General features: G+C 40.3%; 1 protein-coding gene across 1 annotated transcript in view; it reads left to right on the top strand.

Annotated features, from left to right (window-relative positions):
- The window catches only part of LOC111322415 (sushi, von Willebrand factor type A, EGF and pentraxin domain-containing protein 1-like), a 31,511-nt gene that overhangs the window by 10,833 nt on the left and 1,087 nt on the right, over positions 1 to 19,591 (top strand). Inside the window, exons 12-32 of the mRNA XM_088733140.1 lie at positions 823 to 984; positions 1,167 to 1,328; positions 1,764 to 1,925; positions 2,669 to 2,838; positions 3,160 to 3,673; positions 4,131 to 4,757; positions 5,349 to 5,585; positions 6,619 to 6,944; positions 7,589 to 7,727; positions 8,564 to 8,698; positions 9,256 to 9,426; positions 10,024 to 10,137; positions 10,546 to 10,668; positions 11,404 to 11,526; positions 12,386 to 12,565; positions 13,249 to 13,440; positions 14,018 to 14,209; positions 14,861 to 15,043; positions 16,764 to 16,937; positions 17,140 to 17,313; positions 17,596 to 17,931. Coding sequence (XP_088589266.1) covers positions 823 to 984; positions 1,167 to 1,328; positions 1,764 to 1,925; positions 2,669 to 2,838; positions 3,160 to 3,673; positions 4,131 to 4,757; positions 5,349 to 5,585; positions 6,619 to 6,944; positions 7,589 to 7,727; positions 8,564 to 8,698; positions 9,256 to 9,426; positions 10,024 to 10,137; positions 10,546 to 10,668; positions 11,404 to 11,526; positions 12,386 to 12,565; positions 13,249 to 13,440; positions 14,018 to 14,209; positions 14,861 to 15,043; positions 16,764 to 16,937; positions 17,140 to 17,313; positions 17,596 to 17,931 — 4,596 coding nt within the window. The remainder of the gene's footprint in view (positions 1 to 822; positions 985 to 1,166; positions 1,329 to 1,763; positions 1,926 to 2,668; positions 2,839 to 3,159; positions 3,674 to 4,130; positions 4,758 to 5,348; positions 5,586 to 6,618; positions 6,945 to 7,588; positions 7,728 to 8,563; positions 8,699 to 9,255; positions 9,427 to 10,023; positions 10,138 to 10,545; positions 10,669 to 11,403; positions 11,527 to 12,385; positions 12,566 to 13,248; positions 13,441 to 14,017; positions 14,210 to 14,860; positions 15,044 to 16,763; positions 16,938 to 17,139; positions 17,314 to 17,595; positions 17,932 to 19,591) is intronic.

Here is a 19,591-nt window from a genome sequence, read left to right as displayed (position 1 = left end):
GTGCAATCCCAAAATCTTTTTTAGTTTTTAGGGTAAATCAACTACGGAATTTGTTTGCATTATGAAATCTGTAACGCATTCAATTACAATTTAGTGACATGATTAATCAGTTTACTAGGAAATTTAATTAATTAATTTATTCGTAAATACTATTCCCCGACAGAGTTTATTAAACGCGTAATAATTTTTTTTCTGATTTTTGAACAAAGAATCATCGCCACACTCGAATCAATTTGAGTTGGCTGTGAACTAAACACTTAAATCTGTCAAGCAGGGATGGGTCTGTCGTGTGCAAATTTTCGTCAACGTAAAATCTACCTAATTTTTGTCATTTGGTAACCTTCTATTGTATTGTCAATTTGTAAACTATTCGATGCTTAAACACTGTCTGGAAGCCTTTGTAGATAATAAATATCATTTCATTTTTTTTTACAATTACAAAGGATCAGGATAAGACTTGAGCGAGCAGCACCTAAGGTCAGCGGTTAAACTACGAACTCTCCGAGTCCCTCCCTACGTGGTCTGCTTTGCAGGGAAAAAAAAATCAGCGGAAAGAAGTGATGTTAGTGTGCCACGTGGAGCCCTCCTTTTCGCGCAACTCACTCCAAGGGTTCCGCACAGTGTGAAATTTTTCTTATTTTCACTGAATTTTTCACTTCCTCGCAAGACGTACATACGTATAGACGTTATATACGTAACTTCTTACAAACCTCTGAGAAACCAGATAGGTACCCATTTTGGGTGCAAAATTCAATCATTGTATCGTAGTTTCCCTTCCAAGATAATTTCGAAATGCTAAGCAATTAATTTTTCTTCTTACAGCACGTTGTCCCGTTGGAACATACTACAGTGCTAACAAAGACGACTGTCTTTTGTGCCCTGAGGGTCATTATAGCCCTAACGAAGGTGCCCTGGAATGTGAACAATGCCCTGAAGGGACATGGACGCAAGGAACCAGGAAAGAAAACTTCACAGCTTGTACAGGTAATTAACATGTTTCTCGGAGCTGTTTAAATGTAGAATCTTTTGACGCAAGATATTACTATGGTAACGCTACATCCGTTCCAAAACTGATATTTTTCAATACTTTTTTTTTTCTAAAGCTCTACGTTCCCAGGAATTCAGCATTTACTTTTGATTTATTAATTTGTCATTGACAATTACAGAGGAATGTGGCCCAGGATATTACTCTTCAACTGGCATAGCCAGATGTTTCGAATGTCCTTCTGGGACGTATTCAGCAGATCAACGAAACAAAGCTTGTACAGAGTGTCCATTGGGCACTACGACTGTCAAGGCTGCTGCTAAAGGAATCCAGGACTGTGGAAGTTAGTATATTCCTTCCTCAATTACATATTGACAGTACGAAGTCTTAACTCACAACTGTTTAATTAAAAATATCCTTAGCGTAAGATCAGGGCTGCAAAATAATAAATCTTTTTCGGTATATCGCATGTATCAACCTCCCACTAAACACGCAAAAAGAGAAGCATCGAGTGTCGAAAAAAAAAGATAATGGCAAAGCCCTTAGAAAAAACAAACACGCTACATAAAAAGAACTACCGTGCAAAAACATTATTTCCTTATTTTCCTCCATTTGTCTTCAACTCCTGATAACTGTCTCCTTTTACAAGATCTCTTTCTCTCTGAAGGTTTGCTTAATGAGAAGTCGATTTTATCCCTGCCCTAACATAACAGTTAATATCAAAAATTATTTCTAAACCCTATCGTAAACGGATAATTGAACATCTCTTTTTACACAGTGGAATGTGCCCCAGGAACCTACTCAGACAATGGTGTCGAGCCCTGTTTACCTTGTCCACAGGGTACCTATCAACCAAATTCTGGCCAAACGACATGTTTGCCTTGTCCTGGACAGGAATCTACTCATGGAACTGGCGCAAGCTCTCTAGCATACTGTGGAGGTGCAAAATATTTCATTTGTCCTCGGTTGTTTATTTTGGGTAACCCTTACCACGGGCCTTTTAAATCTATCGAATTCGCTCTTTTACTTTCCTTTAAACAACGTATGACTTTGGAGCTAAAGTCAATGTTGTGGATTTTATATTTCTACATGTAACAAATTTTATCCTTAAATAGTTTTAAACAGATCCCCATTCAAACCAGTTTGCTGGTAGACTGGGCCAAACTGGTTAGATATTGCCAATAGATATATATATATCTATATATAACTAACTGCAGACAGTACTGTTTCGGCCTTCTGGGCCTCATCAGTGCAGTGCTAACGCTAGGATGGGGGAGAACCGAGGCGGTCACCCCAAACGACCCAACCTTTGTGGTATCGTCTAAGCCATGCCAGAGTGCTCAAACTAGAGTAAACCAGCGAGCATGCGCATATATATATATATATATATATATATATATATATATATATATATATATAACTGCAGACAGTGCACACTGTTTCGACCTATGTGGGTCTCATCAGTGCAGTGCAGACACTGGGCCAAGCCATATATATATACGAGTGTATATGAGTTTCTTTTCTAGCTTTGGAAAATCAAAGTCTCGTCGTATTTACAGAAGTGGGTGTCATATGAATAGTGCACTTCCGTTAGAAAACTCTCTTGTACCCTCGTTCCGTCATAAGGATATGTAAAATGTTGGTCGGCCTACTTCCTAAATTCAACGTTCAATTCTCGTTCAGAGGTCGACACTTGTGTTTCAAGTCCCTGCATGAACGGCGGAAATTGTGTGAACACGAAAGAATCATATCGATGTGAATGTCTACCTGGTTACCAAGGCAAAAACTGCGAAACAGAAACTAACGAGTGTCTTTCAACACCCTGTTACGCCTCTTCAACTTGCGTCGACAAGGTATGGCGCAGAACGAATGGTTCATTACGTACTGTATAAGCAGTAGCCCTTACTGGGCGCAAAAATATTAGCGGATATTTGTTCGCGGATACGATCTGTTTGGAAAAGCGAGCAGTTTTTCGAGAGCGAAGGGTTTTATGGCCGACTCTGTTTTTATGGACGCTGTGACGAAGGGCTATCGCTCGAACTGTTAAACTCTTACGGAGGCCAGTTAACATTGTCAACTCAGTTGGCAAAACCTTAATTATCTATCCAACCATTTATATACATTGTGCAATATAAAATGAATCATATATCAAACAAGTTGTTTAATTTTCATAGCCTGGTGCTTTTTCGTGTCTTTGTCCTCCGGATTACACCGGAAAGGAATGTGAACTGCCGTTCCTCCTTTGCACACGAGGCTACTGCCAAAACGGAGCAACATGCATCGATAAAGCAGGAACATTCGATTGCCAGTGTCAACAAGGGTATGAAGGGAGATTCTGCGAGGTGAACATGGATGAATGCGCGTTAAATCCGTGTCAAAACAACGGTGTGTGCATCAGTGGTTTAGACAGCTACTTGTGCAAGTGCCCACAAGGATACAGTGGTAAGAACTGCCAGATTAATGATGATGACTGCGCTGGAGATCCCTGCAAGAATGACGGGGTCTGCGTGGATGGCATCCAATCATACAGCTGCACATGCCCAGCTGGGTATTCTGGGAAAAACTGCGAAGTAGCCATCGATTATTGCGTTGGACAGCCCTGTGCTAACGGTGGTACGTGTACGAATACGCCAACTGGTTACAAGTGTGGCTGCATGCCCTCATATTACGGATGTCGCTGCACTAAAGGTGAGGCGCAAACTTTTTTCCATTAGCAAAGGCTCTGATAAGTGGCAGTATACTGATACTTCAGGTGAAATAACCTCTTGCTGAGTTCGTAAGCAGAGAAACTTCGTGCATATCACTAACGAATAAGTCCTGGAAACTGCGAGAACCTTGTTGCTCTCGAACAATCAGTTCATTTAGAGTCATCGATTTTAATGACCACTTGACTTCAATGTGAATACGCTGTGCTTTTGTTTTATTTCACTCTGTGATTGGTCCAGATTAGTCGCACCACTTTCTAAACCAATCAGATGCAAAACGAAAACAAATCACGACTTGGTCGCCCTCGTTTTCCCGCGCCTTTGGTGGTTACACATAAAGGTATTTTCCTTTCTTCTGATTGGCCGTTGTGACCCAATAGGTTTTTTCAGTTTTACGACGCTTACTTGAAAGGCGCTCTACTATTGTATTGTTTTTACAGTACTCTCCACCGATTACGACTTGTCTTTGCAAGTGCGACAAGCCAAGTCTTATTCGCGGCTTAAAAAGCAAGTTTCAGACATGAGCGCGGTAACCATCGCGTTTTGGATGCGTACCAAAGATAGCAACCCTGGCACAGTGATTTCATACGCCACAACAGTAAACAATGTCTTACAGGACAATGCACTAACCCTACAAGACTACGCTGGCTTTAATCTATTTGTTAATAACAAAACTGTTTTCACGGGTCTGAAGGCAATCGACGGACAGTGGCATCACGTGGCAGTCACATGGGAAAGCTCTGGAGGTACGTGGCATTCATACAAAGACGGCGTAAAAGTGAGGAGTTCTACCGAAGCTTTTCAACAGGGTGAAATAATAAAGGGTGGGGGTGTCTTGATTCTTGGTCAAGAACAAGATGAATTGGGGGGTGGCTTCAATACCGAAGAAAACTTTATCGGCGATGTTAGTCAGTTGCACATCTTTGACAGCGTCCTATCCGCTACAGACATTTATAATCTTGTATACAGCTGTGATTATGTCAAAGGAAACGTTGCATCTTGGGGAGACTTCAGAGAAAACCTAGACGGAGAATATCATATAACCGACAAGTCATACGCTTGTGACTGTGAGTATAAAGTTGGCTTATGTTCTTTCTTTCAATATCTCTATTCCGCAACTGAAGTTTAGACAAACTTATCATAGTGTCGAGGGACAATTTAGCGAGAGTCTCAATGGGGTCAATCGATAGCCGTACAACGCCCAAAACATTTAACAGTTTTAACTGTTGATTTTTTAATTTTTTTTTTAACCGTTAGTCGTGAAAATTTTTACCGAAAATAAATTTCTGTTGACAACAATGGATTAGCAAGAATGGTTCCTATGTTCCTTTCTAGTCCGACCCCACTGCAACACTTAATGCAGTGAAATGGACTAAATTAAATTAAATTAAATTAGATATGTTGTTTCTTAAAGTGAAATAGGAGGATTATGAATGGGTAACGGCGAACCGTCATAGAAGTGAGGAAATAGTAATTCTCACCAGGAAAACCGGAATAACCTCTGGGGACGTAGGCAAAAGGCTCGGGAGATGTTATACTACTGAATGCGTTGTTCATGAGTTGAGAATCAGACAGACTATGATTTTATGCAAGTCTTATAAAAAATGATTCCTTGTTAAAACGGTTTATTGAGAACTAGTCTTTTCACCCTCTTTTAGTCAACGCCGCTCAGAGAAAATTCTCTCTGACTTACAACTCATATATATCTGGGAGCGACGATAAAACGGTGGAGAACACCTCCCCGGAAGCCTGCGCTTCGTCATGTTTGTCAGAAGCTTCGTTCATCTGCAGATCCTTTGAGTTTGACAACTCAACCAACAGATGTGCCATGAGTAGCAAGTCATCTCATAACAATGGACTTGCAAGTGCATCGAATTATCGATTCTTTGAGTTGAGTAAGTGCAAATCACTAATAGCCCGGATATATATTAATTTTAATTCAATGGTGGTGCATTTTTTTTAAACTTTCTGTTAGCGTCACCAAAAGTATTGTTGGGTAGCTTTTTGTGTTATGCTGTGGTCTTTATCAGTTATCAGTTTTTTGAACTATTCATGAATAAAGTGGGAAAATTTCTATCGAACCAAAAAGTTTTTTTCAAAATGTCACCCTCAATCCTCACGGTGCCAACGAACGCTTTTCATTCAACTAATTAACAAATGGTAAACACCACAGCGTACACTATTGAGTTATGGATGCACGCGGGAGGTTGCTAAGCACGAAAGAAGCGTAAGAGTCGCTCGAGGCGATAGCCGAGAGCGACTCTAGCTTTTTGAATGCTTAGCAAACCTCCCAAGTGCATCCATAACTCAATAGTGTACGCTGTTGTGTTTACCATTTGTTTTATAACATAACATTTTTTCATTGTTGCTAAAGAGTTCCCTTTTATTTAACAAATCTTACGCGACCAGAAAAAACAAGCGCGCGCGGAAAAATAGTCTTTGCATTTGCTCACGTCTGCAGCGTACACCCATGGGCAAATGGCGGACGCTAAATTGACCAATCAGAGCGCGCGCTTAACTTTGGTTATGTTATAATTAATTTTTTTTTTCGCGTAACCATGACATTACTAATAGCGTTGCTCCGCAATTTCTCCATTCGCTCTGACGATGGGCTAACCGGCCACTCGGGAGTGTGAGCTCAAGAAACTCTTTACGGTGACAAAATTTACCTCGTCAACTCACTTGATAAAACCAAGTTATTTTGTACTCATCAAGAATATTTTTAATTATTGCAGTTTAGTCGACTTAAACTTGAAGTCTGAAGTAATACGCTCCGCAAAAAGTATTACTAACACTATGAGTTTCACTCTGATGTTGCCAGCACAAATTTTTGTACGGAAAACTTCAGGGAAGGATGAGTGCTATTCGTACTTCATATTTATCTCTTCCACTTGCAGACTACCTTAACAATCTTCCTCCCTCTTTCAGACTGCCTTAACAGTGTTGGTGTAGGAGCTGACAGTCGCATCCCCGACTCTGATATGTCGGCATCATCGGAGTATGCTGCAACCCACGCCGCCAAATTCGGTCGTCTACATGCGCAAACTCAGCAAAATGCAGCAGGACAGATCGAGGAGAACGGCGGTTGGGCTGCCAAAGACAACAATGGTAACCAGTACCTCCAAATCAAATTTAGCGAGGTCTTGCAGATATCAGGGGTGATAACCCAGGGAGCAAGCGATGCTGACCAGTGGGTGACGAAGTACAAACTTGAATACAGCAGCGATGGATCAACTTGGACTTACTATCCTGATGTACGTAAAAATGACTCGTTTGCTGACGAGAAATCGAATATTTACCAAAAGAATCATTCAATAACAGAAGTGGTGATCACGTATCACCTCTATATGATTTCAATATATCAACCTGCAAACAGATGATAAGAATAATGAGTGTTGATATAAAAAAGCACTCATTTCTTTTGTCTTGTTTACAAGGAAATTCATAGCGGTCTGGAGGGAGACTTACAAACTCGAATCTTAGAAGCTAAGCGATTGATGCAAGACAAAATTCCGTACCATTCAATGTAATTTAAGTAACAAAATGATCCTCGATGTTGAGCGCTGGCTGGAATTGAAGTGATTTTAGAAAAAAGGGAGCTGAAAAGTTCAGGCCACAAGGGGTTTCGAACCCTTATCTTCCTGTTACGAGAAAATAAGGTAGAAGAGAAAAAAATACTCGAAAAAAGGAAACCAAAGGAGTGAACAGTTTCCACCAATGCTGAACTGGGAATGAAAGATCAAGTCAGGTGCTAATAAAAAAACAAACAAACAAACAAACAAACAAAAACAAAAGAAAAACGAAAAGAAAAGTAAGCAAAACAACAACAGAAAAAAATATCAGAAAAAAGCTTTTTCTGTTCTTTCTTATAAATGATACGCACATTTGAATCTTACAGACCCTTAATGGCAACAGCGACCGCAATTCTGAGGTCCGCAATGAGGTCAAATTGTTCCAAGCCATGTATCTTCGATTCAGACCCCAGGAATGGCATGGCCATATAACGATGAGAGTAGACGTAAATGGTTGTCCATTGCGTAAGTATAAATATTCGAACTTTTTTTACAATAATATTCTTCCTAAGTTTGTCACCGAGTGTATGGAGCTCACGTCTTAAGTTTACAAAAAGACAACTGCAAATAACGCGGAACGAGCAGCTTGATATAACATAGATATGATTTTCATATAACCTTGTTGTGTTGCGGAATAGTTATTTCTCTATGTGCAGGTTTTCCGCTTTCTGTTCAACGTGTATTCTTGTATTAGCTCTTCACTTATGGAATGTAACATTTGTGGGGGGCTTTCTTTAAAGTGTGACACAGTTACTCAGCTCCAATTTTACTAATTCACAGTTCACGGTCGACTTACCAGAGGAACAAATGGTCTATCATGTTATCACTTGTCATATTTGAATAATGATAAGAACAATAATACCAATACTAATACTAATAGAAAAATCCGAGCCCCAGATGGGACTTGAACCCACGACCCTCTGTGATCTAGTCGGATGCTCTAACCACTGAGCTACTGGAGACTCTATGGTGAGCAAGGGTCAATTTGTGGGCCTCGACTCGAACCGCATCGCGCGGCTACTAATACTAATGATAATAATAATGTTGATGGTAACGATGATGATCATAGTGGTAATTATAACATGTTCATTTATAACAAAAGAAACTATGTTACTTACTCGAGCGAGGCGAATACATTAACATATCAAGAGTGGTGATTCACTCCAAAGTGGATAATCGTGCAGAGTAACTAGAAAATTATTAAACGATACCTGTATACCATTCCTGGACAACATAGTAGGATTATAAATGCAGATCGGGGAGATATTTTACGAAAGGAGTTGTACATTTTATTTCCAAAGCTGTCGCCAAACCAGCTGATAACACAGATGAATGCAGCAATTCACCTTGTCAGAATGGAGCTGCGTGTGTCAACAGATATAGTGACTACCTCTGCGTGTGTCTAGGTGGCTTTACTGGAAAGAACTGTGAAACAGGTGAGCTAATGGTAATATACAGTCACGGAAAAGGACGATAGAGTTGATCAATGATAATTTACGATACCAGCTTGACAGAAACTTAACGGAGCATACGTGAAATATAGACTAGGAGCAGTCGGGTTGGATATACATCTGAAAATAGAGAAGGGATAATAGAGACAGGTAGACAACCAAAGAAGGTCAAACAACGAAACAAGAGGTCATCAGAGCAGATACATCATAGGCAAAGCAAAACTCAGGGAACGAAGAAGCACATAGACAGACCGAAAGTATACCACAGACGGACGGATAGATTCCCTCATATGGGCAAAGAAACAAAGCTTATACACCGTCAGGGTAGAAAAAAAACGCAGACATCTTTACACATCCAATGGAATAAAAGATAAAAATGAAAAAAGCAAAAAAATGACTAGTTCAATGAACTGTGAACTGTTTACGCTTGGACAGCATAGCAAAACAAATGGACAGAAATTGACTTTTTACATTCATCTAGTGTCGTAGAGATGTTGCCAATTTAACTAAAGAGAGCTTTACATGATGCTATTTCTGTTTAGCGACAAACTGTAGACCAATCGGTGCACCACTTTACGGCTCAAAGTCTGGTTCCAATTACAACGCTGGAAGTACAATCTCGTTTAGTTGTGACCCAGGATATTCTATGCGGGGATCATCGTCCAGAACATGCCAGGAAGGCGGATGGACTGGCTCCAACCCAAGATGTTCAGGTATGTATCATCCACTTTTTAAACACGATCAGTTTCGACATTTTCCCGCAATTTTCAAATGCCTTTTACTCAAGGTCTTAAAATAACTTGGGAGAATGTGCTGCCTTTGCTCTGATATCCGTAAATGGTTCGGCATTCTAGTCTAGATACATCGGACGATCAACCGTAGGCCCCATCTTCTGTATCTTCTCTGTGCTTGTTAACGTACCTCCCGTTGCTTTGGTCTTGTTACTGTCTACACAGGTTCTCATTTAAATTAGCTTTTAAGCTGAACTGGCCAGCCTGTCCAGATATCACAAATGAATAAACATTATTTGTGCCTTGAATAAACATTTTATCAGTTAAATACCTACATATAGGTTTTGACTTGCCACTAAAACGTGACAAGTGACACAAAAGTTCACAGCAAACAAAAAGTTGATAGCTTCAGTTCTTATTGGACAAAGTACTGACTGGTGATACATCATGTAATGATTAAAAAATACTACACTCAGGCTAGATGTACTAACGTAAAATATAATAAATAGTATTTTACAAACTTCTCTCTCATCATTTCAAAGTATATCGATGTAACTGAGTTAACTGCTTCCTTTTCAGATACGGATGAGTGTACCAATAGTCCATGTAACCAGTTTTGCACAAACACTCACGGTGGATACGTTTGCCATTGCCATAAAGGATATGAGCTTTCAGGAAATACCAACTGTGTTGGTAGGATAACAAATGATATTTATCGAATCGTTAAATATGTATTTTATTTTACATTTTATTTAATCAGACGTTCAAGCAATGACATAATTTGAAAACCATTGCAGAGCCCCTGGGTCCGATCGGCAATGATTCGAAGCTTCATTTTCACATTTTATATGAAATTTGACCTCCGGTTGGGTGTGGAACGAAAAAGTAATAATAATCATTACTTCAACCTCAGCAATTAGAAAAGCAGATCGTAAATGGTATTCTGCTGGTAGAGACATTACTCAAGACTGTTTTAAGTGTAAATTGCATGAACTGCTCTGAGCGAGTTTGACGACAACTGTCAAATAGCTAAAATGAGCTTATAAAGAACTGACAGCTCTTCACTTTGTGTTCATTTATATCATCATGTTCCTTTTCCAGATATCAACGAATGCTCCACTGATAACGGAGGCTGTTCCCACTCTTGTCACAACTCTGCTGGTTCATTCTCATGTTCTTGTCCAAGCGGGCTCGCACTGGATTCTGGCAAAAGGAGCTGTCAGGGTAAGATTACATAAATATAGACTATGGTGAGTTTCACGAGAGGATCTCTGATATGCTTCCATCTGCTTAAAAAGTGCAGTCAAGTTAAATAAGAGATAAGAGAAAGAAAGAAGGTCGTAATTATCTTATCAACATCAGAATTCAGCACATTGGCCTCCACTCTTCTGTTTTAACAATGAAAGAAGCAGCCGATTGGCTAACGCGCTGGACTTTGGAGGAGAGATCCAGATTCGAGCTCAGACCGGCTCATTGTGGTATTGGGGCAAGACTCTTTACTCTCACAGTACCCAGGCTCTCTCTCCAACCAGCAGTTTGGATGAGCACTAGTGAACTGTCAAGAAAAACCTGGCATGGGTAGGAGGGGTAGAAATGCCCCTATTCGTTTCATGGTACACAAGCCTGGATAAGCGTTACAGTTATGGGACAAGTGGCCTCTAAAAGACTCAAACCCCACTTTGGAGGCAATTTCAATAACAAAATACTACATCCGCAACCTTCCTTACTGTTTAGTGCTTCCTGTATTTTTACTTTTTTTTTTCAGTTTCAAAAGCGTTTATACGTATGTATTTATATATTTTTTGAAATCAAAAGACAAATAACGAAAATGACCTCAGCAACTGCGACTTAGCAGTAGGTAATTAAGGGAAAGAGAAAAACCTCCAAGACGACATTAAAACCACTGGTACAAAATTACAGTGGTCGTGCTCTTCACGCCATTTCATTGTTCACTTGTAGATGTCGACGAGTGTGCTACTAACAATGGTGGTTGTGAACATTCTTGCGTCAACACATTCCAGTCCTTCACCTGTGTATGCAGACAGGGATACACTTTGGCTGGGGATAAAAAGAACTGCCAAGGTAACTGACTGCGGACACCAGTGTGTATATTCCCCATAATATATAGATTTAGCCGAGCCTAAAAGCGGAGCTCGCATTTTTTTCCCGCACGTCTCGTCTCCTCAGCTATGTACAAGTGTAGTGCACGCGTTGTATGAATATATGAATATAGTTTATATCTGACCACTTGCAGCTCAGAGGCTGAATTACGGGTGCAGTGTAAGATTGAGAATAGACGTCAGCATATCATTTGAGAATTTGTTGTGCTCAAACGCCCGCTGGACAAGACCAAAGCCGTGGCGTTGGCGTGCCCGCGGTACAGTTGACTGAGCATGCTAAAAGTATCACGTTTTACGGGCGCCCGTACGGTCATAAGTCCAAATTTTTTCAGCCTGATGGGTTACTACTACTATTTTGTATAATTATGGGGCTACGCTGCGCGCGCTGCGAGCTCCGCTGTTATTATCTATACACTTCCTGTGGTACCAACAGAGAGAATTTGTTCAATAAGCAGAAGCTTCCTTAGTCAGCGATCATTCCCTTCATTCTCATGATCTTAATATTCGACTTGGGGGGGGGGGGTACTGTGAGGAGAAATAAGATACTCGTCACTCTTAGCGGTTGGAGGGTTAAAATGAGTTGAACAACTTTGATGAAAAATGAGTAAGCTAAGTGTTGCCACTCTGAAGTGCTTGTGCATTTGTCAGTATGCAAAAATCCCATTTTGAAGAGGCTAGGAACCTGAGCCATTCGCACGCGCGTTTTAAACTCCTGCTCGTTCTCAAGACTGTTGTAATAAAATCGCCATCATGACATTATAGCATTAATATTACTGCCAATGTAAGAATTGATTATATGATAATCACGTTGTTCTTTACAGCAATTTCATGTCCAAATTTAAGTAACCCTAGCAATGGAAACGTGGCACTGAGCTCGGGGCTTGCTTTGGGAAGTACCGCAACGTACACATGCAATGAAGGCTACAGAGGCTCATACGGAAGCTCGAAATACTACTGTCAGGCAGATGGGCAATGGTCGGGTAAAACCCCTACCTGCTCACGTAAGTGTTTTAGACGCTGTACTATTAAAAGATGGAAAAATTTTAAAACATGAAAATATTCGCTAAACTTTTTTTTTTCAAGAATGTATCACTCATCATGCACTGATCAAGTCCCCAAAATGAACGATCTTAGTTTGCGACCTGACCAGAAGCACTTGCATTACGTTGCTTGCATTACGTTGCATTACGTTGCATTATGTTGCTTTTATACTTAATCGTACCTCTTATTTCCCACGAAGGGACATTACCAGAGGTTTGATAAGTTATTTGCAAGAGAGGATCGAGAATTCTTTTTGATTGAGGATGGTTCAGAAAGTCCACAATTTTATTTCTACACTACAAGCCAAACGAACTAAGACATCTTTATAGAAAAGTAAATTTTAGATACTTCACATTGAGCAGTTTCTGGTAATACTGCCCTAACAGGAATTGTGACCCTTAGGTATGATTAAGGGGGTGAGGAAGGCTTTGGTTCCAGATCCCCTGGACCTCCCCCCTGGGTCCACCACTCACATGTATCAACAATTTGTTGACATCAAATCCAAGGAGATGGGCCACACTTGTTTCTTTATGGATACCGTTATAGCTTAAACTATTAAGCTTGAATCAAGTTTCTTGTAAACATCTTATTCTACAATCCCAGAGTTGTAACACAACAAATGAATTTCCTTTCGCCACTAAAGGTGTCTTTTGTGCGGAGATCGGAGAGGTAGAAAACGCCAATCCAGTTACTTTAACTGGGAAAGATGCTGGAAAGAATGTTCTTAATACCAAAGCAACTTTCTCCTGTAAAGCAAACTACGCTATGGTGGGTGACGCAGTCAGGACGTGTCAGCAAGATGGAACATGGAGTGGGACCCAACCCAGATGTATTGGTATGTTTTACTCGAGCTCTTTTAGTTAATGTAAAGCTACTAAGTTTGGAGAGGAGTCCAGTGGGGAGAGCGCTCGCCTCCCGCCACTGTGGCCTGGATGTTATTCGCGGATCTGACGTCGCATGTGGCCTGAGTTTGTTGTTGGTTCTCGTCACCCTTGCTTCGAGGGTTTTATTCCGGGTCTTCAGGTTTTCTACCCTCCGCAAAATCTGGAAACAGGCCTCAGGCAAGAAGGAAAGAAATTTCGAGTTAAGGATGTCTACAAAAAAGCGAAAAAGAAAGGATTTCAGAGTACGCGCCAAACTCTGCCCAAAATTGAGATGTTGAGTTCACTTCAATTACAAATTCATCGGCAATTGTTTCTTTCATTCCAGGTGTCCTCTTTTAGTCTTCTTCAAGTAACACTCGTTTATCTCACCATCCATGTCTTTTGATATGATTTAATCGTTGTCAGCTAACTTCTTAAAACTCCTCGATATCATTGATATCAAACAGATGCTGACCTCACCTGATAGATACAATGTTTGGAAAACTGAACAACAGCTAGCCTTACTAACGTTAATTCTCTCGCTTGCAGCTTCCTTCTGTAGTCCAGTACCAGTCCCTGCTAATGGCGCGGTTCAAGGCTATCGGTATGAGCTGGGTGCTACTCTTCGCATCACTTGCAACGAGGGCTACAATATGGTACCAGCAAGTTCTGCATTTAGGACTTGCATTTCAGATGGCAAAGGAGGAGGACAATGGTCAGAAACAGATCCTGTCTGCGAATGTAAGGGCTTCATGATAAATACCTATTACTTAGCAAGAGGGCCGGACGGGAAAATATTTGGCTTGAGGTGATGCCGTACTGACCGAATGCCAAAAATGTTCGCTTTCGCTCTTCTCACTCAGTCAACCCGCAACTTATCATTTGTACGGTTTTTTTCCGGCCCTACACACGCCATTATGCACGGCCTAAAAGCGCACACGGGGATGTATGAGTCATATGATAAATATTTTTAATATCAGATAAGTTAATCGGCTAATGGCTGCTTTGTCGGGCCTATACGTGGATCTCGAATGGTCATGTGTAACCCGTGAATCTATCACCATGGTAAATTCCCAGATTCATCTGCAGAAGAACAGAGTGCATCTACCTGTACCATTTGTATGGAACACTGCAACAAAAGGGCGAACTGACAAAAGTTGAGATGGAACGTTCTGTGACTCTTGCTACAAGATTCATAGCATATGAACTGGATAGGAACAACTGGCAAATTAGAAAGCGGACTTTCGAAAAGCTTATTTTTATCACCTTGATGTACTTCTAGTTTTATTTTGCAGGAGAAGTGAGGGCACCTGCATGCACTTTTTCTTTGGCACATTGTAAAAAAAAAAGGATGAAATATTAAGTGTCTCTTGCTCTTTCTTCCAAATCTAGTGGTAGATTGTGGTGACCCAGGCAACCCTTACGGCGGATACCGTCACCTGGCCTCTAACTCTAACACTAAGTACCAGGCTACGGTAACCTACACATGCAAGGCAGACCATCATTTGGAGGGAGAGGAAAGCCAAACTTGTCTGGCTAACGGAATATGGAGTGGATCAAAACCTGTTTGCTTAGGTATGTAAAATTGAATTTATAAGATACTTCTCATGACAAGTTTGCATATTGAGTTCTTTGGATGACAACCGTTTGAAAATCTTTTCTCAATACCCAACGAGAAGTACTGATTTCCTACACAGGGTGTTTTGTTTTGTGCTGAAAAGAAACCATAATTTTTTTTTCACGTTTTCCTTCCGTGGAACCTCTTCGAAGAGATTATCATACGTTCCAACTATAGTGACGTCCATCGAAAGACATCCTTTTATGGAGTAGAAAACTTAAAAAAATGAGAAATAACTCTGTGCAATACCTATCAGTTGTGCACAAAATTTTTGGACGTTAATATAATAAATAATATTAAATACGTTAATTGAAGCTACCCCCTTAGGGGCTTTTCAGCCACAATGTAAACTAAGTGCTTGAAAATCCCCACTGGCAGGAAGCAGACCAGTGGGCTAATTATATAAATACTGATCCCCATGAGATTCTATTGTTCTCTCTCTGCATTAAATCAAGGATTGTTGTCTTTAAGATGACAAAACAACTGTATGAGGAAAACGGAAGCGGTCCTTTTTGTTAGCAGGGAAATTATCAGGGGTAATATAATCAAACGCGCTAAATAAGCCTGCTGCAATATTAAAGATATTGCAGTGTGCAGGCTGCAATATTAAAAATATTGCAGTGTGCAGGTTACAATTATTAAAAATATTGCCTCTTCCACTCCTAAAAGACTTTCAAAACCCACGCCCATTTCCGGTGGCTGGCGTCTGAAACCCAACTTTTGTCAACTTTCTTGCATTCTGAAGCTGTAATTGGCGTTCTAAATCTTTGCTCTATTTAAAAAAATAAAATAGAAACGCCGCCTTTAGAAGTCGATAAAGAATTAAAGCACTGACAGAAATGTCCAAACGTTACATTAGATTATCTTCGATTTCTGTTGTAATATCTGCCTTCGTAGAGCTCTGTGTAATAAATAATCCTTCGTCTTCCGACTAATCCGTCCTCTTTCTAAACCCAGGTTCGCACTGAGTAAACTGACTGAATTCTCTGGCTTATAAAGTATGCAAATTAGCAGTGTTACACACCTTGCACGAATTAATTCTGTCATTAGAACTGTTTTGAACAACTATAACAACGAGCTACAGTAACAACCCTTGGCACAATTAAAATCTAAGATATATTCATCACAACAAAGAACAATAGCAATGAGCATCACAATCATCACACATAGGTGCGACTAGAATCGAAGATCCAACTCAGACACACTGAACAATAGGATTTCATGGGGATCAACAATTATAATAGATAATTACTTCGGCATATGGTATTATGAGAAATATTGCAGCCAGCTTCGGCCTACGGCCTCAGGCCTCAGCTGGCTGCAATATCTCTCATAATGGCATATGCCGAAGTAATTATCCATTAAAGGGCGCAGCCAAGGAGTTGAACGAGGGGCAACCGAGAACAAATCCAGTGAGTGGAAGGGTGGACAACTTGAACCCGGGACACCGGATTACAAGTCCAGCGCCCTAACCACTCGGCCACGCCGCCTCTAAGACTTGGATGAAGTGATAACATAACTGGGAATACGAAAGAATCCAAAAACTTACCTTGATCTTCCTGTTGTAATAGCAAGGCCAATTATGGTGAAATATGGTGAACTTAATTGGGCGAGTATAATTCAGTAATTTAACAACAAATCTTTCACGTTAAAATCTTTTGTACTTTTCACTCCAAGAGCGATCCTGCGGTAACCCTGGTACTCCTGCTAATGGAAAGAAGGACTCGACCAACTACAAGTATGGATCTGTCATTAGTTTTAGCTGTGATGTTGGTTACACTATGGTGGGATCCCAAACCCGGACGTGTCAGACAAATGCCAAATGGACTGGAACACAGCCTACGTGCCCAAGTAAACGAACTGACCCTTTTTTATATTTTTATATTATTTATATTCAATTTTTGCAAGAGTCTATGGGTGGCTCTGTAGGAGAGAGTGATACGTAACTAGAACTAGCAGTAATATTTCTAGCTAGGTAGAGGATGTCTACAGCTACAGATGTATCCAGGAGGATACAAGCATATCGAAAAACTAATATTTGTTTGATTTGCAGTCGTTAGCTGCGGTGATCCTGGTGCGCCGGATAATGGCGTCAGATACGGAACGACATTTACCTATCAGAGCGTTGTAATTCTCGAATGTGATCCCCAGTACAAACTTGTTGGAGACCTCACTAGAACCTGCCAAGCAAATGGACAGTGGTCTGGATCCCAACCCACATGCCAATGTAAGTAGACCACTGGTATTCATTATTCCGTGTGATATGTTATCATCTTGGGATACTCCTAGGCTGGGATCGTGCGAGATAAAACCAAACTTATATTAGCCCTGAGTTTTCTTGGACGGGACGAGAAATGGTGAAACAGAGTTTCAAGCGTTAGTCAAGTTACAAAAAGACTTTAACTTCCCCCGCCAAATTCCTCCCCCTACCCCCCTGAATCTGCCACCTGACCCTTATTGAACATAGACAGAGAGGCATTTATTTACCAGTTTTATAATATACTCGTAGTAACGAACTGCGGCACATTTTTAACCGGACCAAGCGGCACTGTCACTTCAAAGAACTATCCTGGAAATTACAACGACAACGAATACTGCACATGGCAGATTCAAGTTCCAGTGAACAAGAAAATCAGACTCGACTTCACTGAATTTAAGACGGAGACTGGTAAAGATTTCTTGCTGATCTACGATACAAGTCGCTATGACAGGCCGATTATCACATTTGACGGAACTACCTACAAACCACCGCCGTTTACCTCATCTGGAAATGTCGTACGAATTCGATTCATTAGTGATGGAGCTACCAATAGGAAAGGATTTAGTTTCAACTACAAGCAAGTCGGTAAATACACAATTCAGTTTACTTTTGTAAGTTCTAAGTGCGACATGTTTTTCTTGTTGGTTTTTCTTTTCCTTTTTGCGTGTTTGGAGTTCATTTATTTAAGTCTTTTCACTCTCACTGTGATTGTATTATTTGATAGTTTCATAAGCGCTTTTCTTTGTCATTTTTTTGCCACTTCGTTGTCGCTTTGTGCTGCCTGCATAACTAATACAATGGAATCAGTAACTGTTTTCTCGTTTTCGTTGAGCGCAGTTTAGTAATGTTTCTGTGTCGCAACAATGTAAGTTGTTTATGGTCCTCTTTTTCGTCGTGTTGTTCGTTATTTCTTGAATTTAAATATTGTGTAACTATTATAACCCTTGTTATTTTCTTTAGTTTCAACCAACGTCAGCTAATCAGGATTAAAGTGAATTATATTTCAATGAAAGACGCGGAGTTGTTAATTACGGAGCCACAGACCACAGATTTCGCATGATGGCAATTTCAACTTTAATTGGTCGATAAACTATTTCGATAGTTTCTATTCACTCTGTCGAGGAGTTAACGCTCGAAACGTCAGCCTAAGCAAACTCTCTAAAGTGGCCAATTTACAATATCAACATCAATAAAACCAAATTATCTTGTAATATCCCCAAGGACGTAGCACCAGAGTCTCTTTAAACACTTACCCCCTTTTTCACTTATTTATTTAATGGTATATATATTTAAGGCTGATTTTCACGTCGATCGTGACCGAAGTCGCAGGCGTAATATGAGGCGCATAGACTTTCGATCCGGTGAAAATTAATGAGAAGCCGAGTACAGAGGCCGATTGTGAATCTGTGTGAACTGAATTTCTGGTGTTGTAAGGATCAGTTGACCTGAGAACTTGCATTGTGATTTGTTGGTTATTCCGCTTCTGTTGCGAGTACAACAATCTAGTTTACACTGAAAGAGACTGAAACTGCTCTGAATCTTTCGACTCGAATTCTATCAAGCCTCAAAACTCGGCATGTGACTATAAGGGCCTGATTACATGAGCAGGGCTGGTCTTGTTAGCCGGGCTGGCCCTGTTAGCCGGGCTTGCCCTATTAGCCGGGCTGGCCCTGTTAGCCGGGCTGATTTCTTTTGTTTTGGTGTTCGCCAAAGCGTGAAAACAAAAGAAATCAGCACGGCTAACCGGGCCAGCTCGGCTCATGTAATCACGCCCTAAATCTCATTTTTCGCAACTCTTGACTCCGTGTTAGAGAAAACCAGCCTTTAGAAATTTAAAAGTATGGAAATGAAATATGAAAACTTATTGGCTGCGCGCGACTGACGAAGAGTTGGATTAGTTTTCCACTCTCTGTAAGGCTATGGAAAATTATGCTTGTCACATACATAAATTAATTTTGTTTTAGAGAAAATTTTGGTTCATTCTTACTTTTGAGTATAGATGTTAATTGATCATTCTGTCAAAAACATGCGCCGTTGAAGCCAGTTTATTAATTAACTAAGTAATTGATTGATTGATTAATAAATACCATCGTTTCAAACTGATATTATTGTCAAGCAATAGAATTCACTGATCCCAAACGTGATAAATCGCACTACAAAATTTGAACAGTTGAACTAATTTTAGCTTGCCTCGAGGGAATGTAATTGATCAATTAATGTTCTTCTCTTTTAATTCTCTCACTTC

This window comes from Stylophora pistillata, chromosome 9 (assembly GCF_964205215.1).
Source record: "Stylophora pistillata chromosome 9, jaStyPist1.2, whole genome shotgun sequence".
Lineage (NCBI taxonomy): Eukaryota > Metazoa > Cnidaria > Anthozoa > Scleractinia > Pocilloporidae > Stylophora > Stylophora pistillata.
The sequence above is the reverse complement of the archived record's forward strand: the minus strand, read 5'-3'. Positions and strand labels throughout refer to the sequence as shown.